General features: G+C 47.3%; 1 protein-coding gene and 1 long non-coding RNA gene across 5 annotated transcripts in view; both read left to right on the top strand.

Moving 5' to 3' along the window:
- The window catches only part of LOC143933963 (uncharacterized), a 286,424-nt gene extending 277,097 nt beyond the window's left edge, over positions 1–9,327 (top strand). Inside the window, exon 2 of the long non-coding RNA XR_013263178.1 lies at positions 7,298–9,327. This is a non-coding gene — a long non-coding RNA (uncharacterized LOC143933963). The remainder of the gene's footprint in view (positions 1–7,297) is intronic.
- The window catches only part of RIC8A (RIC8 guanine nucleotide exchange factor A), a 116,374-nt gene extending 107,047 nt beyond the window's left edge, over positions 1–9,327 (top strand). For 3 of the 4 annotated variants that reach the window (XM_077457171.1, XM_077457173.1, XM_077457174.1), the window contains one exon: positions 5,671–9,327. In XM_077457171.1, coding sequence (XP_077313297.1) covers positions 5,671–5,794 — 124 coding nt within the window. In that variant the 3' untranslated portion in view covers positions 5,795–9,327. The remainder of the gene's footprint in view (positions 1–5,670) is intronic. The other variant, XM_077457172.1, reaches the window with a different exon arrangement.
- Positions 9,328–21,917: the final 12,590 nt, after the last annotated feature.

The following is a 21,917-nucleotide window of genomic DNA, read 5'->3' as shown; positions in this document are numbered from 1 at the left end:
AGATGAGAAGGGACTTCAGCAATGGGACAGAAGAGTGGGAGGTACAGTGTTGGGGCAGATGAGAAGGGGGGTTCAGCGGTGGGACAGAAGAATGGGAGATACAGTGGTGGGGCAGATGTGCAGGAGGTACGGTGGTGGGGCAGATGTGCAGGAGGTACGGTGGTGGGGCAGATGTGCAGGAGGTACGGTGGTGGGGCAGATGTGCAGGAGGTACGGTGGTGGGGCAGATGTGCAGGAGGTACGGTGGTGGGGCAGATGTGCAGGAGGTACGGTGGTGGGGCAGATGTGCAAGAGGTACGGTGGTGGGGCAGATGTGCAAGAGGTACGGTGGTGGGGCAGATGGGCACGGGGGCAGTGATCTGAGGCGTGAAGGTGCATGAATTGGGGCTGATCTGAAGTGTGGAGTTGCAGGAATTGGGACTGATCTGAGGCGTGAGAGTGCAGGATGTTAATTTCTCACTACTACTCAAGTCGTTTACAGCATTTACTTTTATAAAAAATCATTTTCGTGATTGAGAGTATGAAGTTTACATTTTATTTGTTATAAAATCGTCACTCTCAATTTCTTTGAAGATATTTTCTCGAATCGTCTTCCAGGGCAGCATTCGAGAGATAGGATCCTCCTCCCTGAAACAGGAAACACATTAGTCCACCATTATAAATTTGTTAGCCTTACCTTTTCCAAGTCTCTTCTTGTTGCAGGAGACTCCCTGGCCAGCATCCCATCCAGCCCAGCTGGTCTTGGGAGGACAAGCAGGGGCAGCAATTTTAATCACTCTGCCTGAGGTTTCACCCCTACAGAGGGGTCTGCAACAATCCCCTCTAAGCTGGAACAAATGCACTGCCATTCTCCCCTGTTTACCGCTCTCTTTGCTGGTGGAGGGACCTGTCTGCTGCTAGCATCTGGAATTGGCCGTGAGCAGCAACCACGCTGGAAGCCTTCTAGCACGGCCACTCCCGCTAGTCCGGTGACCCAACCGCGAATGGCGACCACTGCACTCCACAATCTGTCCTGGCCCATTTCCCATCATGGAGGCTCCACAGGGTGTACAAAGATGGTGCCGACGCCTGGAAGCCTTCTAGGGAAACAATAGAGCAGGCACTTCTGATGATGTCATTTCTGGGCGACAGCGCGAAATAAAAAAATAAAATAAAAAATATAAAAAAAGGACAATCAGCAGAAGTCCCCCTCCCTAATGGAAAGCCAGGAAGGAGGACACCAGCAGGAGCGGCATGTGCAGGTATGTCCACCAACCTGCACGGGGTCAGCTGGGGGCTGGGACGGAGCTCACGCATGAAGCAGTTTAAAAAGTTCCCTCTAAGTAGAGGATCCACATCTACCAGCAGGACATGCGTCCCTTCGGGTAGCAGGGAGCAGGCAGAGCGGCAAGAGGAAGATTGTGACGAATCTGAGGATGGTCTATTCTCAGACTCTGAAGAGGACGATCTGGCATCAGAGGGCAACTTATTTCCCTCAGAAGATATGGGCAGTCTCCTAAAAACTATAGTAAAAAGTCGCAGAGCTTACCCTACATGACAAGATGTATAAAGGACTGCAGCCCAGGAAACCTAGAACATTTCCTGTACACCAAACTCTTAAAGACATCATCAAAAAAGAGTGGGAAGAACCAAAGAAAAAAAATCTTCATACCAGCAGCAATTAAACGCAGATATCCATTTGCAGACACAGACACTAAAACCTGGGCTAAATGCCCCAAAGTGGATGCCTCTTTAGCAAGAGTCACAAACAAATCAGACTTGTCTTTTGACGATGCGGGTACCTTAAGTGACCCCATGGATAAGAAAATAGAAGCCCTCCTGAAGAGGGCCTGGGAAGCAGGGGCGGCAAACCTGAATCCAGCGATTGCTTCCACCTGCACAGCCTACACCTTACTAGTTTGGTTGACCCAGCTACAAGAATTGCTGGAAAGTGACACACCAAGAGAAGAATTAGTAAGAACCATCCCCACTGAGCCGGATATCCCTTCCAAGAACAGATTATGCGGAATCCCATTCATAGGAGCTGCTATTCGGGCCTGACCTAGAAACCGTGCTAGACTTTCTTCAGGTGAGGGGCAGACTCGCAGATTTTGCCCACCAGTGGATAAAAGCAATGGGAAACAAATTCATCCGCCGCACGATAACGGAGGGCTACGCGATAGAATTTTCTGCCCGCCCCCCAACCAAGTACGTAGTAACCATCCTACCAAAGGAGATCGGGCAAAGGCCTTTCTAGAGTCCCTGGAAAACCTGCTAAATCAGAAAGTGTTTCACTATGTTCCTCAAAAAGAGGAGTAAACAGTGTTTTTTTCCGCATATCTTTGCAAAGTAAAAACCGTCAGGCAAGCTCATACTGAACCTCAAGCCACTCATCAGAAGAATAAAATACAAAAAAAATCAGGATGGAGTCTATCTATTCAGTCAGAAATATCATCCTACCACAAGGAATATTCATGGCCACAGTAGACCTAAAGGATGCCTACCTAAATGTCCCCATAAAGGAAGGTCATCAAAAATTCCTGAGGTTCGCAATTTAGGGATCAGCAACCACCCTACACCTGCATTATACAGCTCTCCCTATTGGTATCTCTTCTGCAAACTGTATCTTCTCAAAGATAATGGCAGAAGCTCTAAAGGGCTTAAGACAACAAGGTATTGGCATCATACCATACCTAGACGATCTACTGATTCAGCAGAGACCCTAGAGAAAAACCTGCGCACAAGTATTTCCTATCTACAAAACCTGGGGTGGATAGTAAATATAGAAAAATCGCAGCTGACCCCAAGCTAGAGAGTTGTGTACTTGGGTTATTTACTGGACTCCAGACTAACCAAAACCTTCCTAACGAAGGAAGAAAACAAAAAAAATCACACAGGCAATAGCCTCTCTAATGGGGACCAAATCTATCATGATCAGACAAGGAATACAGTGCTAGGCCTGATGACATCTTCAATCCCAGCCATCACCTGGGCGCAGATTCACATGAGACCTTTACAGAATTGGGATGGCAACCACTCATCCCTAGACACGTCCATTTCTGTTCCGAATTCAGTCATTCAGTCAAACAAACGCTCCAGTGGTGGCTCAACCCGCTTCGATACATCAAAGGCCGCAGATGAGCTCAATTCAACCCTGTCAGGATTACCAAAGATGCCCTAGGTTGGGGAGCACACATGGAGGAGCTCTGCACACTGGAAAATCCAAATGGTCCCAAGCTTCCTCGAACATGAGGGAGCTAAAAGCTGTTGAGGAAGCACTAAAAGCCTCCCAACCAGCGATACAGGAAAGAGACGTGAGGGTTCAATCGGACAATGCCATGATGGTGACATACCTAAACAGGCAAGGAGGGAAAAAATCCCAAAGCATGATGAAGCTGACGGAAACAACTGTTATGGGCAGAAGCAAACATAAGATCAATATCAGGCATCCAACTGAAAGGAACGGACCATATTCTCGCAGACTTCCTGAGCTGGAAGACTATAGAGCAGACAGAGTGTTCGTTTAAACCAAGCAGCCTTCTCACAGATCACACAAACGTGGGGGGATACCCGAGGTAGATCTGTTCGCCTCCAAGGCAAACACAAAATCACCAACGTTCTTTTCACTGGATCCCACAGATGGCAATAGCGGAGTAGATGCTTTCAGCCAAAGCTGGGGATGGCAGTTGTGTTATGCATTCCCTCCCACTGCCTGAATAACAAGAGTGATTCAAAAAATCAAGGCAGGGAAAGCAACAGTGATACTCATAGCACCACGCTCGCCCCAAACAGCATGGTTCAGCCACTTGAAGAACCCCAGCCACAACTGACACTGCCGGATCGTCCAGATCCCTTATCACAGGGACCAGTCAACCGCCCGAACCACAGAATTCTGAACCTTTCGGCTTTGTTACTGAAAGGATAAGACTACAAAACAAAGGACTGTCAGAGTGATCAACACCATCCTAGACAGCAGGAAAGTGCAATCTATTAGAAAGTGAGGAAAAAGTTTGTCTCCTGGAATAAAAACAAACAGATTCCAGACAGAGGGAATCCAGACGATTCTGGATATCCTACAGGAAGAAGCAGACAAGAACATCTCTCGGAGCACGCTTAAGGTACAAGTGGCAGCACTCTCCTCCTTCATAGACACCAGGCTTGCAGAGGATCCACTGATAAAGCGATTCCTAATGTCCCTAAACGGAGCTAGACCTACAAAAATTGACAGAACTCCAACATGGAATATGTCCACAGTACTCAGAGGGTTTCCATCTCCCCCATTCAAACTGATGGAAGACAGCTCAGATAAAAATATTACTTTAAAAACTGCACTTCTAGTGGTCCTGGTGTTGGCCAGAAGAGTGAGCAAAATCCAAGCGATTTCCATGATGTAACCATACTGCCTGATACAAACAGACAAAATAATTATTTCGCCAGACCTGGCTTTTCTATCCAAAGTCTCTTCAGCATTCCATAGGACCCAAAATGTCATCATCCCATCACTCTCAAAACCTATGGGAGGCAAGAAAAGAGACACAATAAGCTAGATGTAAGCAATACACTCATAACCTACCTCAAGAGACTGAAGGATTGGCAAAGAACTACCTCTCTATTCGTCCTCCCTATGCCGGAGTCGACAAGGGAAAGGGGCATCGAAAAACACAATCAGCAGATGGATAAGAATTGCCATGCAGACGACCTATGAGGCACAAAACCTCACTCCTCCAAGTGGGATCAGAGCACACGCAACCAGAGCCTGAGCAACCTCTGTCGCAGAGAAAACGGGGGCAACTCCAAAGCAGATCTGCAGGGCAGCAACACCGTCGAGCTTCAGTACTTTGCAAGGCACTATCGTATAGACCAGCTGTCTGACCAAGATCAGGCATTTGGTTGCAAGGCGCTCCAGTCTTTATCCCCACCCTAGTAAGTATTGCTTGATCTCTCTTGGATGCAGCCCCAGAAGACGATTTGAGAAAACCGAGTTAGGTACCTAGTAACTCATTTTCTAAGAAGTCTTCCAGTGCAGCATTAGTTCCCACCCTAAAGCGATAATACCAGGTATAGTGGGGAAGCTTTAGCTTACCGGGAGTTCCTTCGGTGCTTTAATATAACTGAAGCACGCAGGTAAGGCTAATAAATTTATAATGGACTAATGAGTTTCCTGTTTCAGGGAGGAGGAGCCTATATCTTGGATGCTGCCCTGGAAGACATCTTAGAAAAAGTTGCCAGGTGCTTAACTCTTTTTTTTTGGCACACTGTGCTCAAAAGGTTGCCTACCCCTGATATATACCGTCATTTGTAGATGCTATTACTTTCACACAAACCAATTACTATACACTTATTTATTTATTTATTTATTTATTTTTTACCAAAAACATGTAGCCTAAATGTATCAAGAAATTTGATTAAAAAAAATAAAAAATTCATTTTCGTGTTTTTTTTTGTTGTTTTTTTGTTTTTTATGACTTGTATGATAAAAAATTAAAACCCAGTGGAGATCAAATACCACCAAAAAGCAATATTTGTGTGAAAAAATGTCATTTGGGTACAGTGTTGCATGACTAAACAATTGCCAGTTAAACTAGCACAGTGCTGAATAGCAAAAAATGGCCTGGTTGTGAAGGGGATAAAACTTTCTAAAGGTCGAGTGTTTAATTAAAACTGTTGTTTTTTTGTTTTTTATTCTTTGAGCAGGGAACAGATCATCCAACCAATGGGAGTAACGTCTGAAGGGAGGCTGGAACCTCTAGATGAGTCTGCTCAAAGGATGCTACAGCAACAGGAGTCGTCTGACCTGGAGACTGACTCGGACTAAACTACCTAAGCTGGAGGGGAGCACGGTCCAGAATCCGAGCCAAGCAGAGGTCACATTGGAGCAAGAACAGTTATCCAGACACCATAAACCACAAGGGATATTAAACCTAGCTTACTGTAGATGTATCTCTGAGTCCTCTGCTGTAGGACAGTCACTGGGACACTTTTAGTGTAAAACGTTCCTTCTAGAGACTTTGGCTGCTTAGGACAAAGAGATGTGAAGTTCCAGCTGCCAGAAGGCCCAGACTTGGATTCCTAGGTGCTCTCTTGGGGTGTCTCTTTTCAGATTGAAGGTGGTCCTACAATCTGCAGAAGTCCAAGGAAGCAAGCACAAAGCACACACTAGCCACTGGAGGGCACTATTACAGCACACAGAGCTTCCTTTGTACACTATCTCCAAAGGATGGGGTGAATGTTGCCCATAAGGTTTATCTGCTCACTGTGCAGGTTGAAAGTTTTGGTTTTTTAATGGTTGCAGTACATATTTTTAGACTGCAGCACGTTCTGATGAATAACATAATAGAAGGGGCATTATTTTCAATCTTTTTAAAGCAGTTGTGTTACCGTTCTTTACTACTGTGCCCCAAACTTGACCTCCAGTACCACTTACAGCTACGGATGAGTAAATGGATTGAAAAAGCATGCAATCGCCAGTACAAATCAGAAATGAAACTGCTTTTACTGCCCCCTAAACAAAAATGAGCAATTCTTGCAGTGTGGGCGTAGCCTCATTTATGTCTAGGGGAAGGTAAATGCACCACTTTTACTTACCTGAGCCTCCACTCCCCTGAAAATGGTGCTCCCCTGTGGTCGGGCAATGGACTGTTCCTTGAGGATGTTTACATCCAATGCAGTGCTTTGCTCCCTGCATCATAATTGATGATCCCTGGATTGTGGGTAAGAAATGGCTGCAGAGACCACTCTAATAGCGTGGAGGAGCAGGTAAGTAAAACTGCTTTACTCAGTCCCGCTGGACATAAATGTGTAGGTAACCCTTCAACACTTTTATTTTTCTCTTTGTTCAGCTTTAAAGCCTCAATCTGGGCACAAAAAAGCAAATACTCTTGCAGTAAGTTTTTTTTTTTTTTCTTGTAAAGGTGAACTTATCCTTTAATGCCCCGTACACACGAGCGGACTTTTCGACATCCAAACTCCGACGGACTGAGTCCGGCGGACTATCCGATCGTGTGTGGGCTGCAACGGACTTTAGCGAAGCTAAAGTCTGACGGACTTTAGAAATGAAGCATGCTTTAAATTTTCCCGACGGAACTCCGCCGGACCCGGTCCCCTTTGAAAAATCCGCTCGTGTGTGTGCTACTCCGACGGACTAAAACCGACGCTAGGGCAGCTATTGGCTACTGTCTATGAACTTCCTACGTCGAATCCAGTCGTACGTCATCACGTTCGACTCCGTCGGAGTTTGGTGTGATGGTGTGTGGTCAAGTCCGTTCGGTCGAAAAGTCCGCCAGAACTCCGTCGGAACTCCGGCGGAACTCCTTTGGAGGTCTGTCAGACTTAATTCCTCTCGTGTGTATGGGGCATAAAGGTGCTCCTTATAAAGGAGCTCCAGGCTCCCCCCCCCAAAAAAAATGAAAAGTCAGCAGCTACAAATACTGTAGCTGCTGACTTTTAACATAAGGACATTTACCTGTCCAGGGATCCAGAGATGTCCTCACCTGAACCGATTCTTTAAAGTGGAAGTAAACCCATGGATTTAAACAGTTAAAAAAAAAAAAGGCATGCCGGGAATGCTAACTGCACATTGGCTGCGCTCTTAGCCAAACTATCAAACCATCCAATGTCTGATGTCATAACAAATCACATGTGCAGCACCATAGCAGTTGAAGATTAAACAGAGGCAAAGATGGCAGCTTCCTTGGCTGAAAACGATAGGGGAGTTTACTTCCACTTTAATCAGCTTTGGGTATATGCATCAGTATTGCAAGTAAGGGAAACGGAAGTAAAGCCTTACAGCTTCACAGCCGGTTGCCTACTGAGCATCTGCGAGCAACGCTGCACCTTGTGAATGGTCCCGTAGTCTTCTGGGACCTGTGATGTGTCCCAGAACACTGTGGGGGAAAGAGTGAGGGGAAGGGGGGGGGGGGCAGAGCTGGGAGTGGGTACCTGTCAAAACAAGGTGCCTACTCCCTCCCCAAAAAGTGTCAGTGGAGGTGGGTGGGAGCAAACAAGCAGAGCTTCCTCTTTTGGGGTAAGCTAAGCTTTAAAGAGACTCATTCCTGCCTCCTGCACATACAGTAAAGGGTTAATAGTGCTGCATTGTAAGTGATGGCACCAAGGGATTGCCTACAACTTGGAGTGCCAGATGGAGAGGAAGAAGGCACCAGATTGGGGGTAAGATAGGACCTTTTCTTCTCCCTCTGGATGTAATGAGCATTTAACCCTTGCAGTGCAGGAGACCTAAATACAAAGTTCTTTTTGTCAGCCCAGAGTTAGGTTTAAAGTACTTCACTACTTTTTTAGACTCTGATCTGGTAACATACAGACTTGAAGCAGATGGATTCTGGTGTCAGTTAAGACCATGACCCTGTAATGTAAGGCCATGATACTCACAACACCTCTAGTTCAGAGACCAAGAGGCGGGTGAATAAGAATTGGGGGCGAGATAACTGCTGTCAGTGATACTTTGGATTTGGTTTGGGAAAACCTGGCAATGTATTTTATCCTGATTCATTCCGGAGTACAACCTGAATCGAGCAGTCTGCAAGAACTGTCCATATGGCTCAAAGTCCTCCTTCATTTCTGATTCAATGATAGAAAAAATTTTGGTTGCAATGGATTACACAGATTGTCTTTGTCATTGATATACATTGACAAATAAGTCTGAGACTATAGCTGTCACACAACATGATAGCAAAGCCAAACATAGCAATGCACATTGCTAAGCTAGCCATACATTGGTAGAATTTCTTAGGAAAGCTGTCGTTTTTGAAACTTTCATTTGATTTTGTAATGGTTATTGTGCACAAATCGACGACTGCTTTTGATCATATTGACCAGGAAATGTTTCTTGTTTTTTTTTTATCTTATCAAATGATATTCTTCCAGTGAATCTGATTCCTGTTTGGAATCCCATTCACTTCCATCCATTGCAAAATGGAATCCTAAAATTACCAAACTTTTCTTCAGTTGAATGAAAATTTTAAAGCTTTGCATGCAAAATTTGTATAGTCACTGATTATATTATTGAATGCTCTAATGAACCATTATCGAATGTTTGGAGGAAAATCTAACAGTGTGTGGCTATCCTTGGACAGTATCTGCTATAAAAAGGCTTGGCACCCCTAGAATATTATAATCGTGCTGGATGAACATGTAAGAATTTTATTTAATGTCTGTGAAGGATTAGTAAAGTTACATAGACTATTATTACACTGTTATTTTCTGTCTAGGTTAGCTCAGAAAAGAGAAAACTGTTATAAACAAAGAAAAAATCTACAATATCAAAGATAATTTAAACACTGGAGTTAAAATATGTAGTGTATTATCCATTTTATAAAATAGCCTGATATTTCACGTTGTGCCTGTGTTTTTTTTTCTTCTACATCTGTGAAGGCAAAGAAACTAAATGGATTTGAAAATGTTAGGATACCAAATCATTATATTTTAATGCAGCACCACCAATTAAATATAAGAAGATCGTCTGCCCTTCTGTTCTATGTGAATGGCACTCTGTAGCTTGGTACAAAAAAAATTGTAATTAGATGAAAAAAAATTTTGAAGGCAATTATTGTTCTAGCCCAGTGGTCTCCAAACAGCAGCCCTTTGCTTGATCCAGCCCGTGGAGCATAATTCCTCTTACTGACACCAGCGATGGGGGCCCTCGCCATTCCTCCCACCGACACCAGCGATGGGGCCCTCGCCATTCCTACCAGCGATGGGGCCCTCGCCATCCTCCCAGCGATGGGGCCCTCGCCATTCCTCCCACCGACACCAGCTGCACTCACTGGCCACAGTCCTGCCCCTCTGAAATCCGAAGGACTATGTTTAGAAAGTTTGGAGCCCCCTGCTTTAGAGTAAAGGTAAAGTGAGGCAGCCCTTTATGCCACATGAAGAAAAGCAGTGCATGGAGACCTTATTCCATATAAGGTAACCAAAGTCTAGAAGCTGTCTGCTGTATCGTGATTCAACCAAAGACTGTTGATTTAAGCAAACCGAATAGAAAAAAAAAGACATTTACCGTAAATAATAATCTATACTATCTTTTTTTTTTTTTTTTTGTAGGGGCTTTTCTTTTTTTAATAATAATGCTTTATTTAGAATTGTCTGATACAAAGGCAAGAAATTTGAGATGAAATCTTAACAAATTCATGATCTGAGGAAGCATGCCAAATCCATGGATACCCCAAGGTCTACACAATATCCTGACTTAATCTGGTAAACTGCAAAGTGGTCCACTAAGGCAGGCATTGGGAGTCCCAAAATAAAAAATTGTGTAAAAGACATAAGAGTGAAACATGGCAAGAAAGGGAGAAAGATGCCAAAAGAAGGGTAAAGGGGGGTGGGGCAGAAGGGAAGGTGTCCAACCAGAGGGAGGCAGTCCATGATGTAAAGGGGCTTTTAAAGTAAAGCTATACTCTGCACAAAAAGCACGTTTGGCATGCACTATAAGGCAATCTCTCCACGTGAACGTGCATGAGCCTGGTAAATTAAGTATACATGCATTTATAGTGGAACTTTAGGCAAAACTTTTATTTTTTTCATTTGGATAAGCCCTGTCAAAATGTTTTTTATTTTATTTTTTTTGCCATCCGTGTCCCCATTGGTGAGATTTCCCTTTTACTTCCTGTCCCATAACCAAAACAGGAAGTGAGAAGAAATCCCTGCAAAGTAAGGGCATCCCTTGGTGGCCCTGAAGTCACCCGAACTAGTGACCCCATTGGAAGATTTCCCCTCTATTACTTTTCTGGGGACATCTCAAAATTTGGGATCTTCTTGTTCTTTCAATGATAATGGTAAACCAAATAAGTGGAGAGGGTAAATCTTCCAAACAGGGGCACAGACCACAATAAGGGAAAAAAATAGGTGTTCTAATCCATCTCCACTTTCTCCCAAACTTAAAAAAAGTTTTGTCTTTTTTTATACTTTAAGTCCTGCTAGATCGCTTCAGGCTGGCTCAAATTGCATGTATAGCTCTTTAACCACTTTCAGACAGGACCATTTTGCTGGTCAAAGACCAGACCACTTTTTGCGATTCGGCACTGCGTCGCTTTAACTGACAATTGCGCGGTCGTGCGACGTGGCTCCCAAACAAAATTGACGTCCTTTTTTTCCCACAAATAGAGCTTTCTTTTGGTGGTATTTGATCACCCCTGCGGTTTTTATTTTTTGCGCTATAAACAAAAATAGAGCGACAATTTTGAAAAAAACCCATTATTTTTTACTTTTTGTTATAATAAATATCCCCCAAAAATATATATAAAAAAAAAATTTTCCCTCAGTTTAGGCCGATACGTATTCTTCTACATATTTTTGGTAAAAAAAATCGCAATAAGCGATTATTGATTGGTTTGCGCAAAAGTTATAGCGTTTACAAAATAGGGATAGTTTTATAACATTTTTATTCATTTTTTATTATTTTTTTTTTTTACTAGTAATGGCGGCGATCAGCGATTTTTTTTTTTTTTTTTTTTTTTTTTATTGTGACTGCGACATTGTGGGGGACCCATCGGACATTTTTGACACATTTTTGGGACCATTGTCATTTATACAGTAATCACTGCTATATAAATGCAGTGATTCCTGTGTAAATGACACTGGCAGTGAAGGGGTTAACCAGTGGGTGGCAGTGTAGGGGTTAAGTGTTCCTAAGGGTGTGTTACTAACTGTGGGGGGGTTGGGCTTTCATTTAGTGAACACTGATCTCTGCTCCAATCACATGGAGCAGAGATCAGCGTCACTAGTTGCTAGGCAGAATGGAGAAATGTTGTTTACAACGGCATTTCTTCATTCGGCCGCTCCGAGAGATGATCGCGGGGATGCCCGCGGCGATAGAGTCCGCGGGTCCCGCGACCGGACTCGCGGAGGTCCCGACCAGCGCGCCGGCGCGCTCCCGATGGCAGGGCGGCAAATTTAAAGGGACGTACATGTACGCCCATTTGCCTGCCCGTGCCATTCTGTCGACGTACATCGTCGTGCGCTGGTCAGCAAGTGGTTAAGCACTGTCGGAGACTCTTTACCTAGATCAGAGTCGCGGTGTGTCAGACTGACACTCCACAACAACGATCGCTGTGATGTGCTCCCCCCGGGGTGCGTAGTTGCTTGTTATCCTGACCACATCATAAGACGTCCAGTCAGGATAAATATTGTAGGAGGAGTTTTCATTCTACTCTGACTGTCCTATGAGGCTGCAGGACCCCTGACCCTCTGGACAGTGCTGATTGGTCTTGTGCTGATTACACGCACCCTCCCAAGAAGAAAAAAAATAGGATTTTTGTACTCACCGTAAAATCCTTTTCTCTGATGGACACAGCAGCTCTTCTTGACCTTAGGGTTATATCTCCCCTTTAGGAGAGGACTAGGCAGAAAGTGTTAAAAACAGCAACACTTGCACAGTACCACCCAGGGGGCGGTCCTACTGGCTATAACTCCTCACACTGCATCCAGCAGCTCAGTTTGTCAAAAGCAGTACAAACATAAATAGGAGGGGTGGGTGCTGTGTCCATCAATGAACTTCAGAGAAAAGGATTTTACGGTGACTACAACAATCCTATTTTCTCTATCATTCATTGACGGACACAGCAGTTCTTCTTGACCTTAGGGACGTCCCCAAGCAGTGTCAAATAAACGAGGGGTGGGAACAGCAAACAACAATAACTCCACCCATAATAACCAGAGCTCCTCAACGGAGGAGTTGCAACCTTAAACAGCCACCTGCAAAACCTTATGGCCGAAGCAAGCATCCGAAGATGCGTGAAAGTGTGAACGGATGACCAGGTCGCCGCCTTACACACCTGGGAAATGGACGCTTGATTTCGGAAAGCCCAAGAGGCACCAATTGCTCTGGTAGAATGCGCCATGACAGGAAAGGGAGGCGCCCGTCCCCTTATGGCATAAGCCTGAACTATAATCTGATCCACCGAGAGATGGTGGCGGACGAGACCGCCAGTCCCTTCTTTGGACCAGCCACCGATACAAACAGCGATTCTGACCTCCAAAAAGGAGCCGTAGCAGACCGATACACCCGCAGAGCCCGGACCACATCCAAGGAATGCAAAGCCACCTCTTTGGGGTGTGACGGCCGAGGACGGAAGCACGATATCCTCATTTAGATGAAAGGCCGAATCAACCTTTGGAAGAAACAAAGGCTGCAGACGCAGCACCGCCTTATCCTTGTGGAGGATCAAGTAGGGAGACTTGCAAGACAAGGCCGCCAACTCAGAAAACCTCCTGGCAGATGTACCATGGCCACTAGAAATACTACTTTCTGAGAGAGTGTCAATAAGGGAATCTCCCTAATGTTTTCAAATGGTGGTTTCTGAAGCACCGAGAGCACCAGATTCAAATCCCACGGAGGTAGCGGTGGTCAAACCGGAGGGGCCACATGTCGAACCCCCTGAACAAACGTACTCACCAATGAATGAGTCACCAAGCGATGCTGAAAAAAGACAGCCAAAGCTGATATTTGCCCCTTAATGGTGCTTAATAAAAAGTTTCTGATCCACTCCTTCCTGGAAACTCAATATGTATGTGGACGCCACCCCATCTCCTCACACATGGAGATGTGGGCCTTCCAGGTACGATGATAAACCTTCCGAGAAGATGACTTCCGTGCCCTCTATGTAGTGGATATTACCGAATCTGACAGACCTCTTAGCACCTGGTTTTCAAACAGCCATGCCATTAAAGCCAGTGACGGTAAAACAGGGTGAAGTATTGGACCTTGCGACAGAAGGTCCTCTCACATCGGCAGTCACCAAGGAACATCTGCCACTATTCGTACTATGTCGGCGTACCACGGACGCCAAGGCCAATCTGGGGCAATCAGAATTACTGGAATCCCCTCGGCCTCCACTCTGTGAAGCAGATGTGGTAGAAGTTTGTGTGGGGGGGAAAAGCATAAATCAGTCGATAATGCCCCCATGGAGCCACCAATGCGTCTGCCGTGTCCACCCAGTGATCCTTTGACCTGGCCACAAACCTCTGCCGATTGAGTCAAGAAGCCAGGAGATCCACATCTGGCGTGCCCCACCTTAGGCAAAGGAGCCGAAATACATCCGGATGTAGCGACCATTCCCCTTGGTCCAGCATCTGACGACTTAGGTAGTCTGCTTGGCAGTTTTCTATGCCCAGAATGTACACGACCGACAGAGCTGACACATGCCGCTCTGCCCACCACAGGATGTGAGTAACCTCCAGTGCTACAGCCAGGCTCCTTGTTCCTCCTTGATGGTTGACATACTCCACCGCCATGACGTTGTCCAACTGGACACTGACCGGATGCCCCTGCAGCCTCTGTGACCATGTAGGTAGGCACCGCCTGACTGCCCGAAGTTCCAGCACGTTGATCAGCAGGCGGGATTCTTCCTGGGTCCACTGACCCTGGAAGAATGCCCCAGACTCCCCCCCCCCCCCCCCTCCAGTCGGTCAGGCTTGGAATGACTTCCCAGACCGAAGAGCCGGTGACCTTTGCCACCAGAGCAGGGAGTCTGACTAGCTGGCTCACTCGAATTTGACAATCCAGGGACAACGGAGATTTGTCCCATCTTTACAGGATCTCCTTTTGCAAGACTCGAGTGTGGAATTGAGCATACGGTACCGCCTCAAAAGTGGCTACCATGAGACGCAGAACTCGCATGCAAAAACACAGCGTCGGCAACCTGCGGGACACCAACTATTTCACCGCAGCTCGTCTGAAAGAAGAAACACTCTCGCCTCTGAGGAGTCCTGAAGCAGGCCCAGGTACTCCAGACGTTGAGTCGGCACCGACTTCTGTAGGTTCAGTACCCAACCAAACTCCCGAAGTTTGCATGGTGATTGCCACATCCTCTTTTAATTCTGAGGTGGAAGCTGCCCTCAGAAGGAGGTCGTCCAGATAACCCACGATTGCGATCCCTCGCTGCCTTAGCAAAGCCAAAAATTGGGGCTAGCACCTTGGTGAAGACCCTCGGTACTGGGGCCAGGCCAAAAGGGATTTTGGTAGTGCTCATCCCCGACCGCAAATTGCAGAAACTTCTGATGCTTGATGCATATGGAGAACGCTTACCTGCCGACCTGGGCGGACAAAAAAATCCACTTCTGAGTGGAAAAGGAGGGCCCTTGCCTATGGCGTGGCTCCTTCCCTTTTCTGGACTGGGAGTAACGTACTCTTCCCCCCAGTAACATTCTTAATAATGTCATCCAGCGAGGCTCCAAATAGCCTCTCTCCTTGGAAGGGCAAGTCCGCCAGTGCTTTATTAGATGCCTGGTCCGCAGACCAGCATTTCAGCCAAATCAGGCGAGTATCAGCACTACTGCTGATACTGAGGCTCTAGAGAGCAAGGGGGCCGTAGCTAAGGCCGCATCACAGACACACTTAAGGCCCTGCACCAACTAGTCTGCCACCTCCACGCAGACCAGGGAAGCCTGTTGGATCTCCAATTCATGGTGCAACAATTTAGCTCATTCAGTAAGCTTTTGCAACACCAGGGCCGTGACTAACACTGGCCGCAATGCTGACCCCACCACAGTAAACCTGGACAGGGTAACCGCCTCAGCCCTTCTGTTGGCAGGGTCCTTGAAAGCAGGAGTCCCTTCCAGCAGAATCGTGGTTACCTTATTTAACCTGGATACCGGGGGGTCAACAATCGGAGGAGATTTCCATTTTTTCAGGAGACTCTCCTCAAAGGGGTAACGCACCGCCATGCGTTTCGGGACTGAAAAGGCCCGCTGCAGTTTTCCCCACTCACTGTAAATAAACTTATCAAAATAAGTTGGGTAAGGAAACACCTTAGCCGTACGGTTCGGCTTGTGGGACCCGAAAGGGACTGACACCTCTGTAGATGCCCCCACCGTAGCCTCCATTTTTAGGGTATCCCGCTCCGCTGTAATAAGTGCTCCTACAAGTGTCTCTTCCTGCGTTGACCCGGACACGCAGTCATCCTCGCTCCAGGACCGCCAACAGAGCGTCCATAGGCACTGCAGGTGCAGGGGAACCAATTGCAATAACAGGGATGTCTGGGAAGAAGCGCCAGCTTCTGATGCCATGCTGACCCACACTCGCCTGTCACCGCTTAGGGACCTAAGGCAAGTCATACAAAAAGTCCACCCTCCTAGCTGCCAAAGACTGAGGGGCCCCCGCGGGACTCACTACCCTGGCCCAGGTATTGAGTGTGCTGCTGCTGTCCGCTCTCCCCTGTGTCATCCACCAGGTGTCTGTGTGGAAACCGTGCTGTTCTGGAAGGAAACAAGCACCCAGCGCTAGAGGCAAAACTACCTGAGGCTACTAGAAAATGGCCACCTCAGCAAAAACGTCTGAGGGCAGCAAGAAAATGGCTGCCAAACTACTAGAAAATGGCTGAAAGGCAAAAAAAACTGGCTGTGGCTACAAAAAAAATGGCCACGGAGCGCGTGGCGGCCTCCTCACATGTCTCGCACAGCACCAACACCCACCATGGCCCAGAAACAGGGAAGGGGACTACTGGACCCCCAGCGCAGCCCCCTACCATGACCCAGAGCCCCCCCCGGAAGACCCCCGGCAAGGTAGTGCACCGCACCACCATGTGCCCAGTCAAACAGTGGCCCATAGCATGGGGAGGAGGGAAGGGGCAGGGAGAGAAGAAAGGGATAGTGAGAGATCCCCCCTAGTCGACCTCCCAGGGAATGCCCAGCTGCTCCATCCTGACAGGTAGAACCATACTTACCTCTCATGCAGGGACTGCTGGACGCATTCCACAGACAGACCCATCACCCGAGCAGTACGGGTTGGCTGCCGGCCACGGCACACTGTGACACAGACAGCAGTAGCCCGGTTATATGTGTGCCCTGGAGCATATAGCTCACCGCCCGCCCCTGGATTAGACGGGGCATGTCATGGCCAATCCAGCACGTGGCTAGGGCCTGCTCACGCTCGATGGCCAAGCTGGGGAGACTACAAGGATCTATATTATTCAGCCTGTCACCCAGCTCGGCTGTTTATTGTAGATCACAGGAAACAAAAGATGAAAAAATTCCCAGGACAAATGGTCCCACCGTGAGCCAGATCCTTCTCCTACACAAGGCAGAAAAAACTGAGCTGCTGGATGCAGTGTGAGGGGTTATAGCCAGTAGGACTGCCCCCTGGGCGGTACTGTGCAAGTGTTGCTGTTTTTAACACTTTCTGCCTAGTCCTCTCCTAAAGAAGTGATATAACCCTAAGGTCAAGGAAAGCTGCTGTGTCCGTCAATGAATGATAGAGAAAACTCATTAGCAATACACACCAAACTGAGCATGTGCAGAGTGACTCCAAAGGCTCTGTCTGAGCAGGAGCTGGATTGGGGACAGTGGAAGAAGGGTAGGATTAGAGAAGACAGGAAACAGCCTTTTTACACAGTGCAGAGGATTAACCCCTTAGGATCCACAGTGAGTATAACGATCATGTTTTACATGACTGATTATACAGACTGATTTTACTTTTGTGGGTTTAATAACACTTTTTAAAGTGCTGTTCCACCCTTTTAAATGTCAGCAGCTACAAAATGTGTAGCTGCTGACTTTTAATTATTAGACACTCGCATGTCCCACGGTCAGGCGATGCGGGCATAGGAAAGCCCTGCTCCTCTCCCCCTCCTCTTCGCGGAGCTGGCGTTCTAACTGTGGCGCACAGCTGTGGCTTCACAGCCAGGCGCGCACTGCGCATGTGTGAGCCTCCCTGCGACTGACTGGGAGAGGTCATCTTCCGGCGCCAGAGGAGAAAGTGGGAGATGGGTGCCTGTCAAAACAGGGTACCCTCTCCTCCCCAAAAAATTACATGCAAAATGTGGCATGTCAGGGGGTCACCAGCACTTAAACCAGAAGTTACATTTTTGTGTGGAACTCCGCTTTAAGAAGCCTAGAAAAAATAGAATATGAATGCAGCCACCACACCAAGGACTACTAAGCTGCAGTATATGTGACATTTTTGGTTGTGGGTTTAATCCCGCATTAAGTGGACATGTGGCCATTCAGTGAGGTTGGACAAGAAGCAGTTTAACCTTAAATTACGTAAGGGGTTCTTTACTATTAGCCTAGGTTCACACTTCGCTGGTTCCTGCATCGCATCTCTCCTGCCCTCTGCGAACAGTACACAGCGGGGACTCGCACAGGAATCAGATCACATGGATGAGAACACCAATTTTTGGTCCAAGATATCCTCCTCCTCCTGTTCCTGGACTGGACTTCGGTCAAAGCAATAACTCCAAGGCCAATAATGAATAACACGTTATCTCCTCCGATTCCGCAACATGTCTGGTTGACGAACGGCCGGTCAGAAACTAACTGAAAAGCGCAAAATGAAAAGCGTAAATCAACGCTCACCAAACTTCTACTAACACGAAATTAGCAGAAGGAGCCCAAAGGGTGGCGCTAAAGAGCTGAAAAAAACACATAGTTTGTCACTACGTTCGTGTTTGTTGGCCGACAATTCCTTGCTGTTGTTTGCAAGACAAAATCCAGGCACGCGCCTTCAGACAAAAGTCCGAGATTTTGTCTGCGGAAAATCCAATTGTGTGTACAAGGCTTAAGATTAGGAGCCTGTCTGTATATGAACTGCGGACGAGCAGGGAGAACCGGTCCTAAGGTCCGGTCCCTCAACAAAATCTCCCAATGTTTTTTGATGGTCCTTTCAAGTTTCTTGCACTGTAAGCTTCAATACATCACCAAATTATATTCATGCTTGTTCTTCAGTGTTTTGGTGTTGGAAATTTCAAACTTTATCTCCCCTTCTAAGACTTCCCTCTGGTACCCTTTCTGCAAAAATCTTTCGGTTAACACTTGGGATTGGGACAAAGTCTGTTTTTCAGGAACAATTCCTCCTTAAACTGACAAATTGTCCCCTCAGGATATTGCATGGCCATGTTCTATGGTGACAACTATCCTGGGGGATATATCAGTTTCTGTCTGTGGGCTTAAAATAGCTTTTGAGTCCTAAGCTGGTACCCTTCTTTGAAGATTTCTAAATCCAGAAACACCATATGTTCCATATCAGTGGTCCATGTGAGGACAATATTCTTAGTATTGTCATTCAATTTCTCTTGAAACAGCTGGAGACTAAATCACCATCCCATAAAGAGGTCATCTACATGATCAGTGTAGCCTAAATGTTCCCTTATACCCCATAACCTAATTACTCCCCAACCTTTTACCTTCCCCCTTACCTTTAAACCCATTAACAGATGAGACCACACCTTTCTTTGGAGTAAAATGGCCACAACAGCCTTTATTAACAACACTCCAACCACACACACACACACACACACACACACACACACACACACACACACACACACACACACACACACACACACACACACCAACCATAACCTGCCCATCCTGGTGATCTCTGACGGTGACCTATAACTCCACCAAACACCAAAAGTTACTGCGGTACCCATTTTAACTTTTCCAGGCCTCCACCTGTAGCCGGTCGGAGACAACCTCCCGCAGTGACACATACCAGTATTCCATCCACCGTTCTGGAATACAACGGAGGGGCCGATACTATTGATGAGTCCCCCACCCCATCAGATCACCTCTGATTTACCGTCAACCGTCAAAGACCACCAGGAACACCGCCACAGTCCAAAAGGGGGACCACCTCACCGTTGAGGACATCCCCACACCTGCAAGGCCTTCCTAATCCCTTCCTGCAAACCGAGGGACCACCTCACCCTTGAGGGCATCCCCACACCTGCAAGGCCTTCCTAATCCCTTCCTGCAAACCGAGGGACCAAAGGTCAATGCCCACATACGAAAGGTGAACACCGTCTTTCCATAAATAAAGCCCAACATTAACCTCCAACTCCTGGTGTCGGACCACGATCCCCCCATTTTTTGCCACAAACCTCCCAATCACCTTATTAATCCTAATCCTGGTTTTCTCAATGCTCACCTCCGACCGGGCCCACCGCCAAACTGTTCTGGCCACAATATCAGACCATACCAGAATGGTACCCGGAAACTTCACCCACAGACGCATAAAGTCCGCCTTTATGTCCGCCATTATGTCCCTTACTTTGCAAATCCCCAAATCATTGCCCCCAGCGTGGATCACCAACACATCAGGGGATCTGTCCCTTCCCGCAAACCTTTCCACTTCCCTCATCACTCATTCCCACTTCATCCCTGGAAAACCAAGCCATTTCACACATGCCTCCCTCCTGGAAATACCCAATTGCCGTCCATCCAGTCATGCGTCACCTCTCCTGGCCCCCCAACAAACATAGGAATGCCCCAAAATCCAAACGAGGCGTTCAGGACCTCCATCTGGAATAAAACCATAACAAAACAACAATCATGACACACATACCAAAACTTTACAAAACCATCAACCACTATCCCCCACATCTCAAATTAACCTAGGAAGTGAGAAAAATTCAATCCACTGCCAACTGCGGCCGTACATATGTCCGGAACCTCCGCGACTCCCATCGCCCAATCCTTCGAACAGCAGCTTCGTCCAACCCGTACCTGGCAGCCTCAGTGGCCACCCCGATACTGAAGGAGTGCGACGCATAAGCTTTGCCATCCAACCCCACTTCCGATAAACACTTCCGGAAGACCGAAACTAATTGGAACTTGGACAGAAAGGAACCGTCCGCATGACGCAAAAAGGGGCCATCCCCACCCGTCCTAACTTTGCGAAACTCCTGCACTGCCGCAACAGGGCAGACACCAGAACCCGGCAGCGCATACAGCGAAACCACCGTCCCCTTCCCCAGCTGGTCGGTCTTTGACCTGCGCAACCGAAGCGCAACCCGATCCTCGTCCCCCTGCAGCCCCCTTGGAAGGGCTGACCAGTTCCCCAATCCTGAACGCCCCGTAAAACGCCAATGAAAGGCTGCTGTAAACAGCAACACCTCATATCATGATCTACAAACAAACCGCAACCGCTCACATATAGCCACCAAATTAGCAAATGTGACCGGACGCCTTGCGTCCTTCGTCTTATGCTGTTTCCGATAACCCTTCATCGCCTGCCGTACCCAAAAATCTTTTGTGCAATCCACCCCCCAAGCAATTTGCAGAAGAAGGCCAAACCCCCCAGTTTCCGGTCAATAACCGTGACCGACGCCCCCTTCTCCATGTTCCTGACCACCAGGTACAGCACCAACAGTCGCCGATCGGCTCCCCGGTCACACGCCCCAACCTCCTGCACCAACTCTACCCACTCAGACCAAACCTTCGAGTAAGCCGCCCAAATAGATACACTCACGGACCGCCGGATCCATCCTGCGGCGGTTCCAAAGGTAGCTCACAAATCCAAGCCGGGCAAGGAACCCCTGTCTCCTCTGCGCCCGGCGCCAAACTCCGGAACTTGTCCCACTGAAAACGAGACAAGGAATCCGCTAATGAGTTCTCCACCCCCGGAAATGTGCACAGCATAAACAAAAATGTTCAACTGCAAACACCTGAAAACCAATTGTCTCAACAGTCTAATAACCGGAGGCGAGGAAGCCGACATCCGATTAATGACCTGCACCAGCCCCATATTGTTGCAGTTTAATTTCAAATCTTTAAAGTCCTCCCCCCACAGCTCCAATGCCAGTACCACTGGGAAGAGTTCCAGCAACACCAGGTTTCCAAGAAACCCAGTGTCACGTACCTTTTAGTAGCGAGCCCGGATTGCGGAAAGAGGCTTCCCTTTACAACTCCCACTACCGGTTTCCTGGTATTGTAACAGGGAACACAGGAGTAAGGAAGGGTACAGGTGCCTGGCAGGATCAACAGATGAGAAGGATGGATAGGTGAGCTTCAGTTTTGCAGACTGGTGCACAACAGTAGGGGGAAACGTCCAGTTAAAAACAGGTAATCACAGCGGATGGATCAGCAGGTAATTTATAGCAAATGTCACAGTTCAGCAAAGCAGGAAACTTATAGCAGGTAACACAGTTCAACGAAGCAGGTAACTTGCAGCAGATGAAAGCAGTGCAGAGAAGCAGGCAACTTGTAGC

Source organism: Lithobates pipiens, unplaced genomic scaffold (genome assembly GCF_037356315.1).
Source record: "Lithobates pipiens isolate NorthernLeopardFrog02 unplaced genomic scaffold, aLitPip1_a1.2 Scaffold_27, whole genome shotgun sequence".
Classification (NCBI taxonomy): Eukaryota; Metazoa; Chordata; class Amphibia; order Anura; family Ranidae; genus Lithobates; species Lithobates pipiens.
This window is presented reverse-complemented; position numbering and strand designations above follow the sequence as displayed.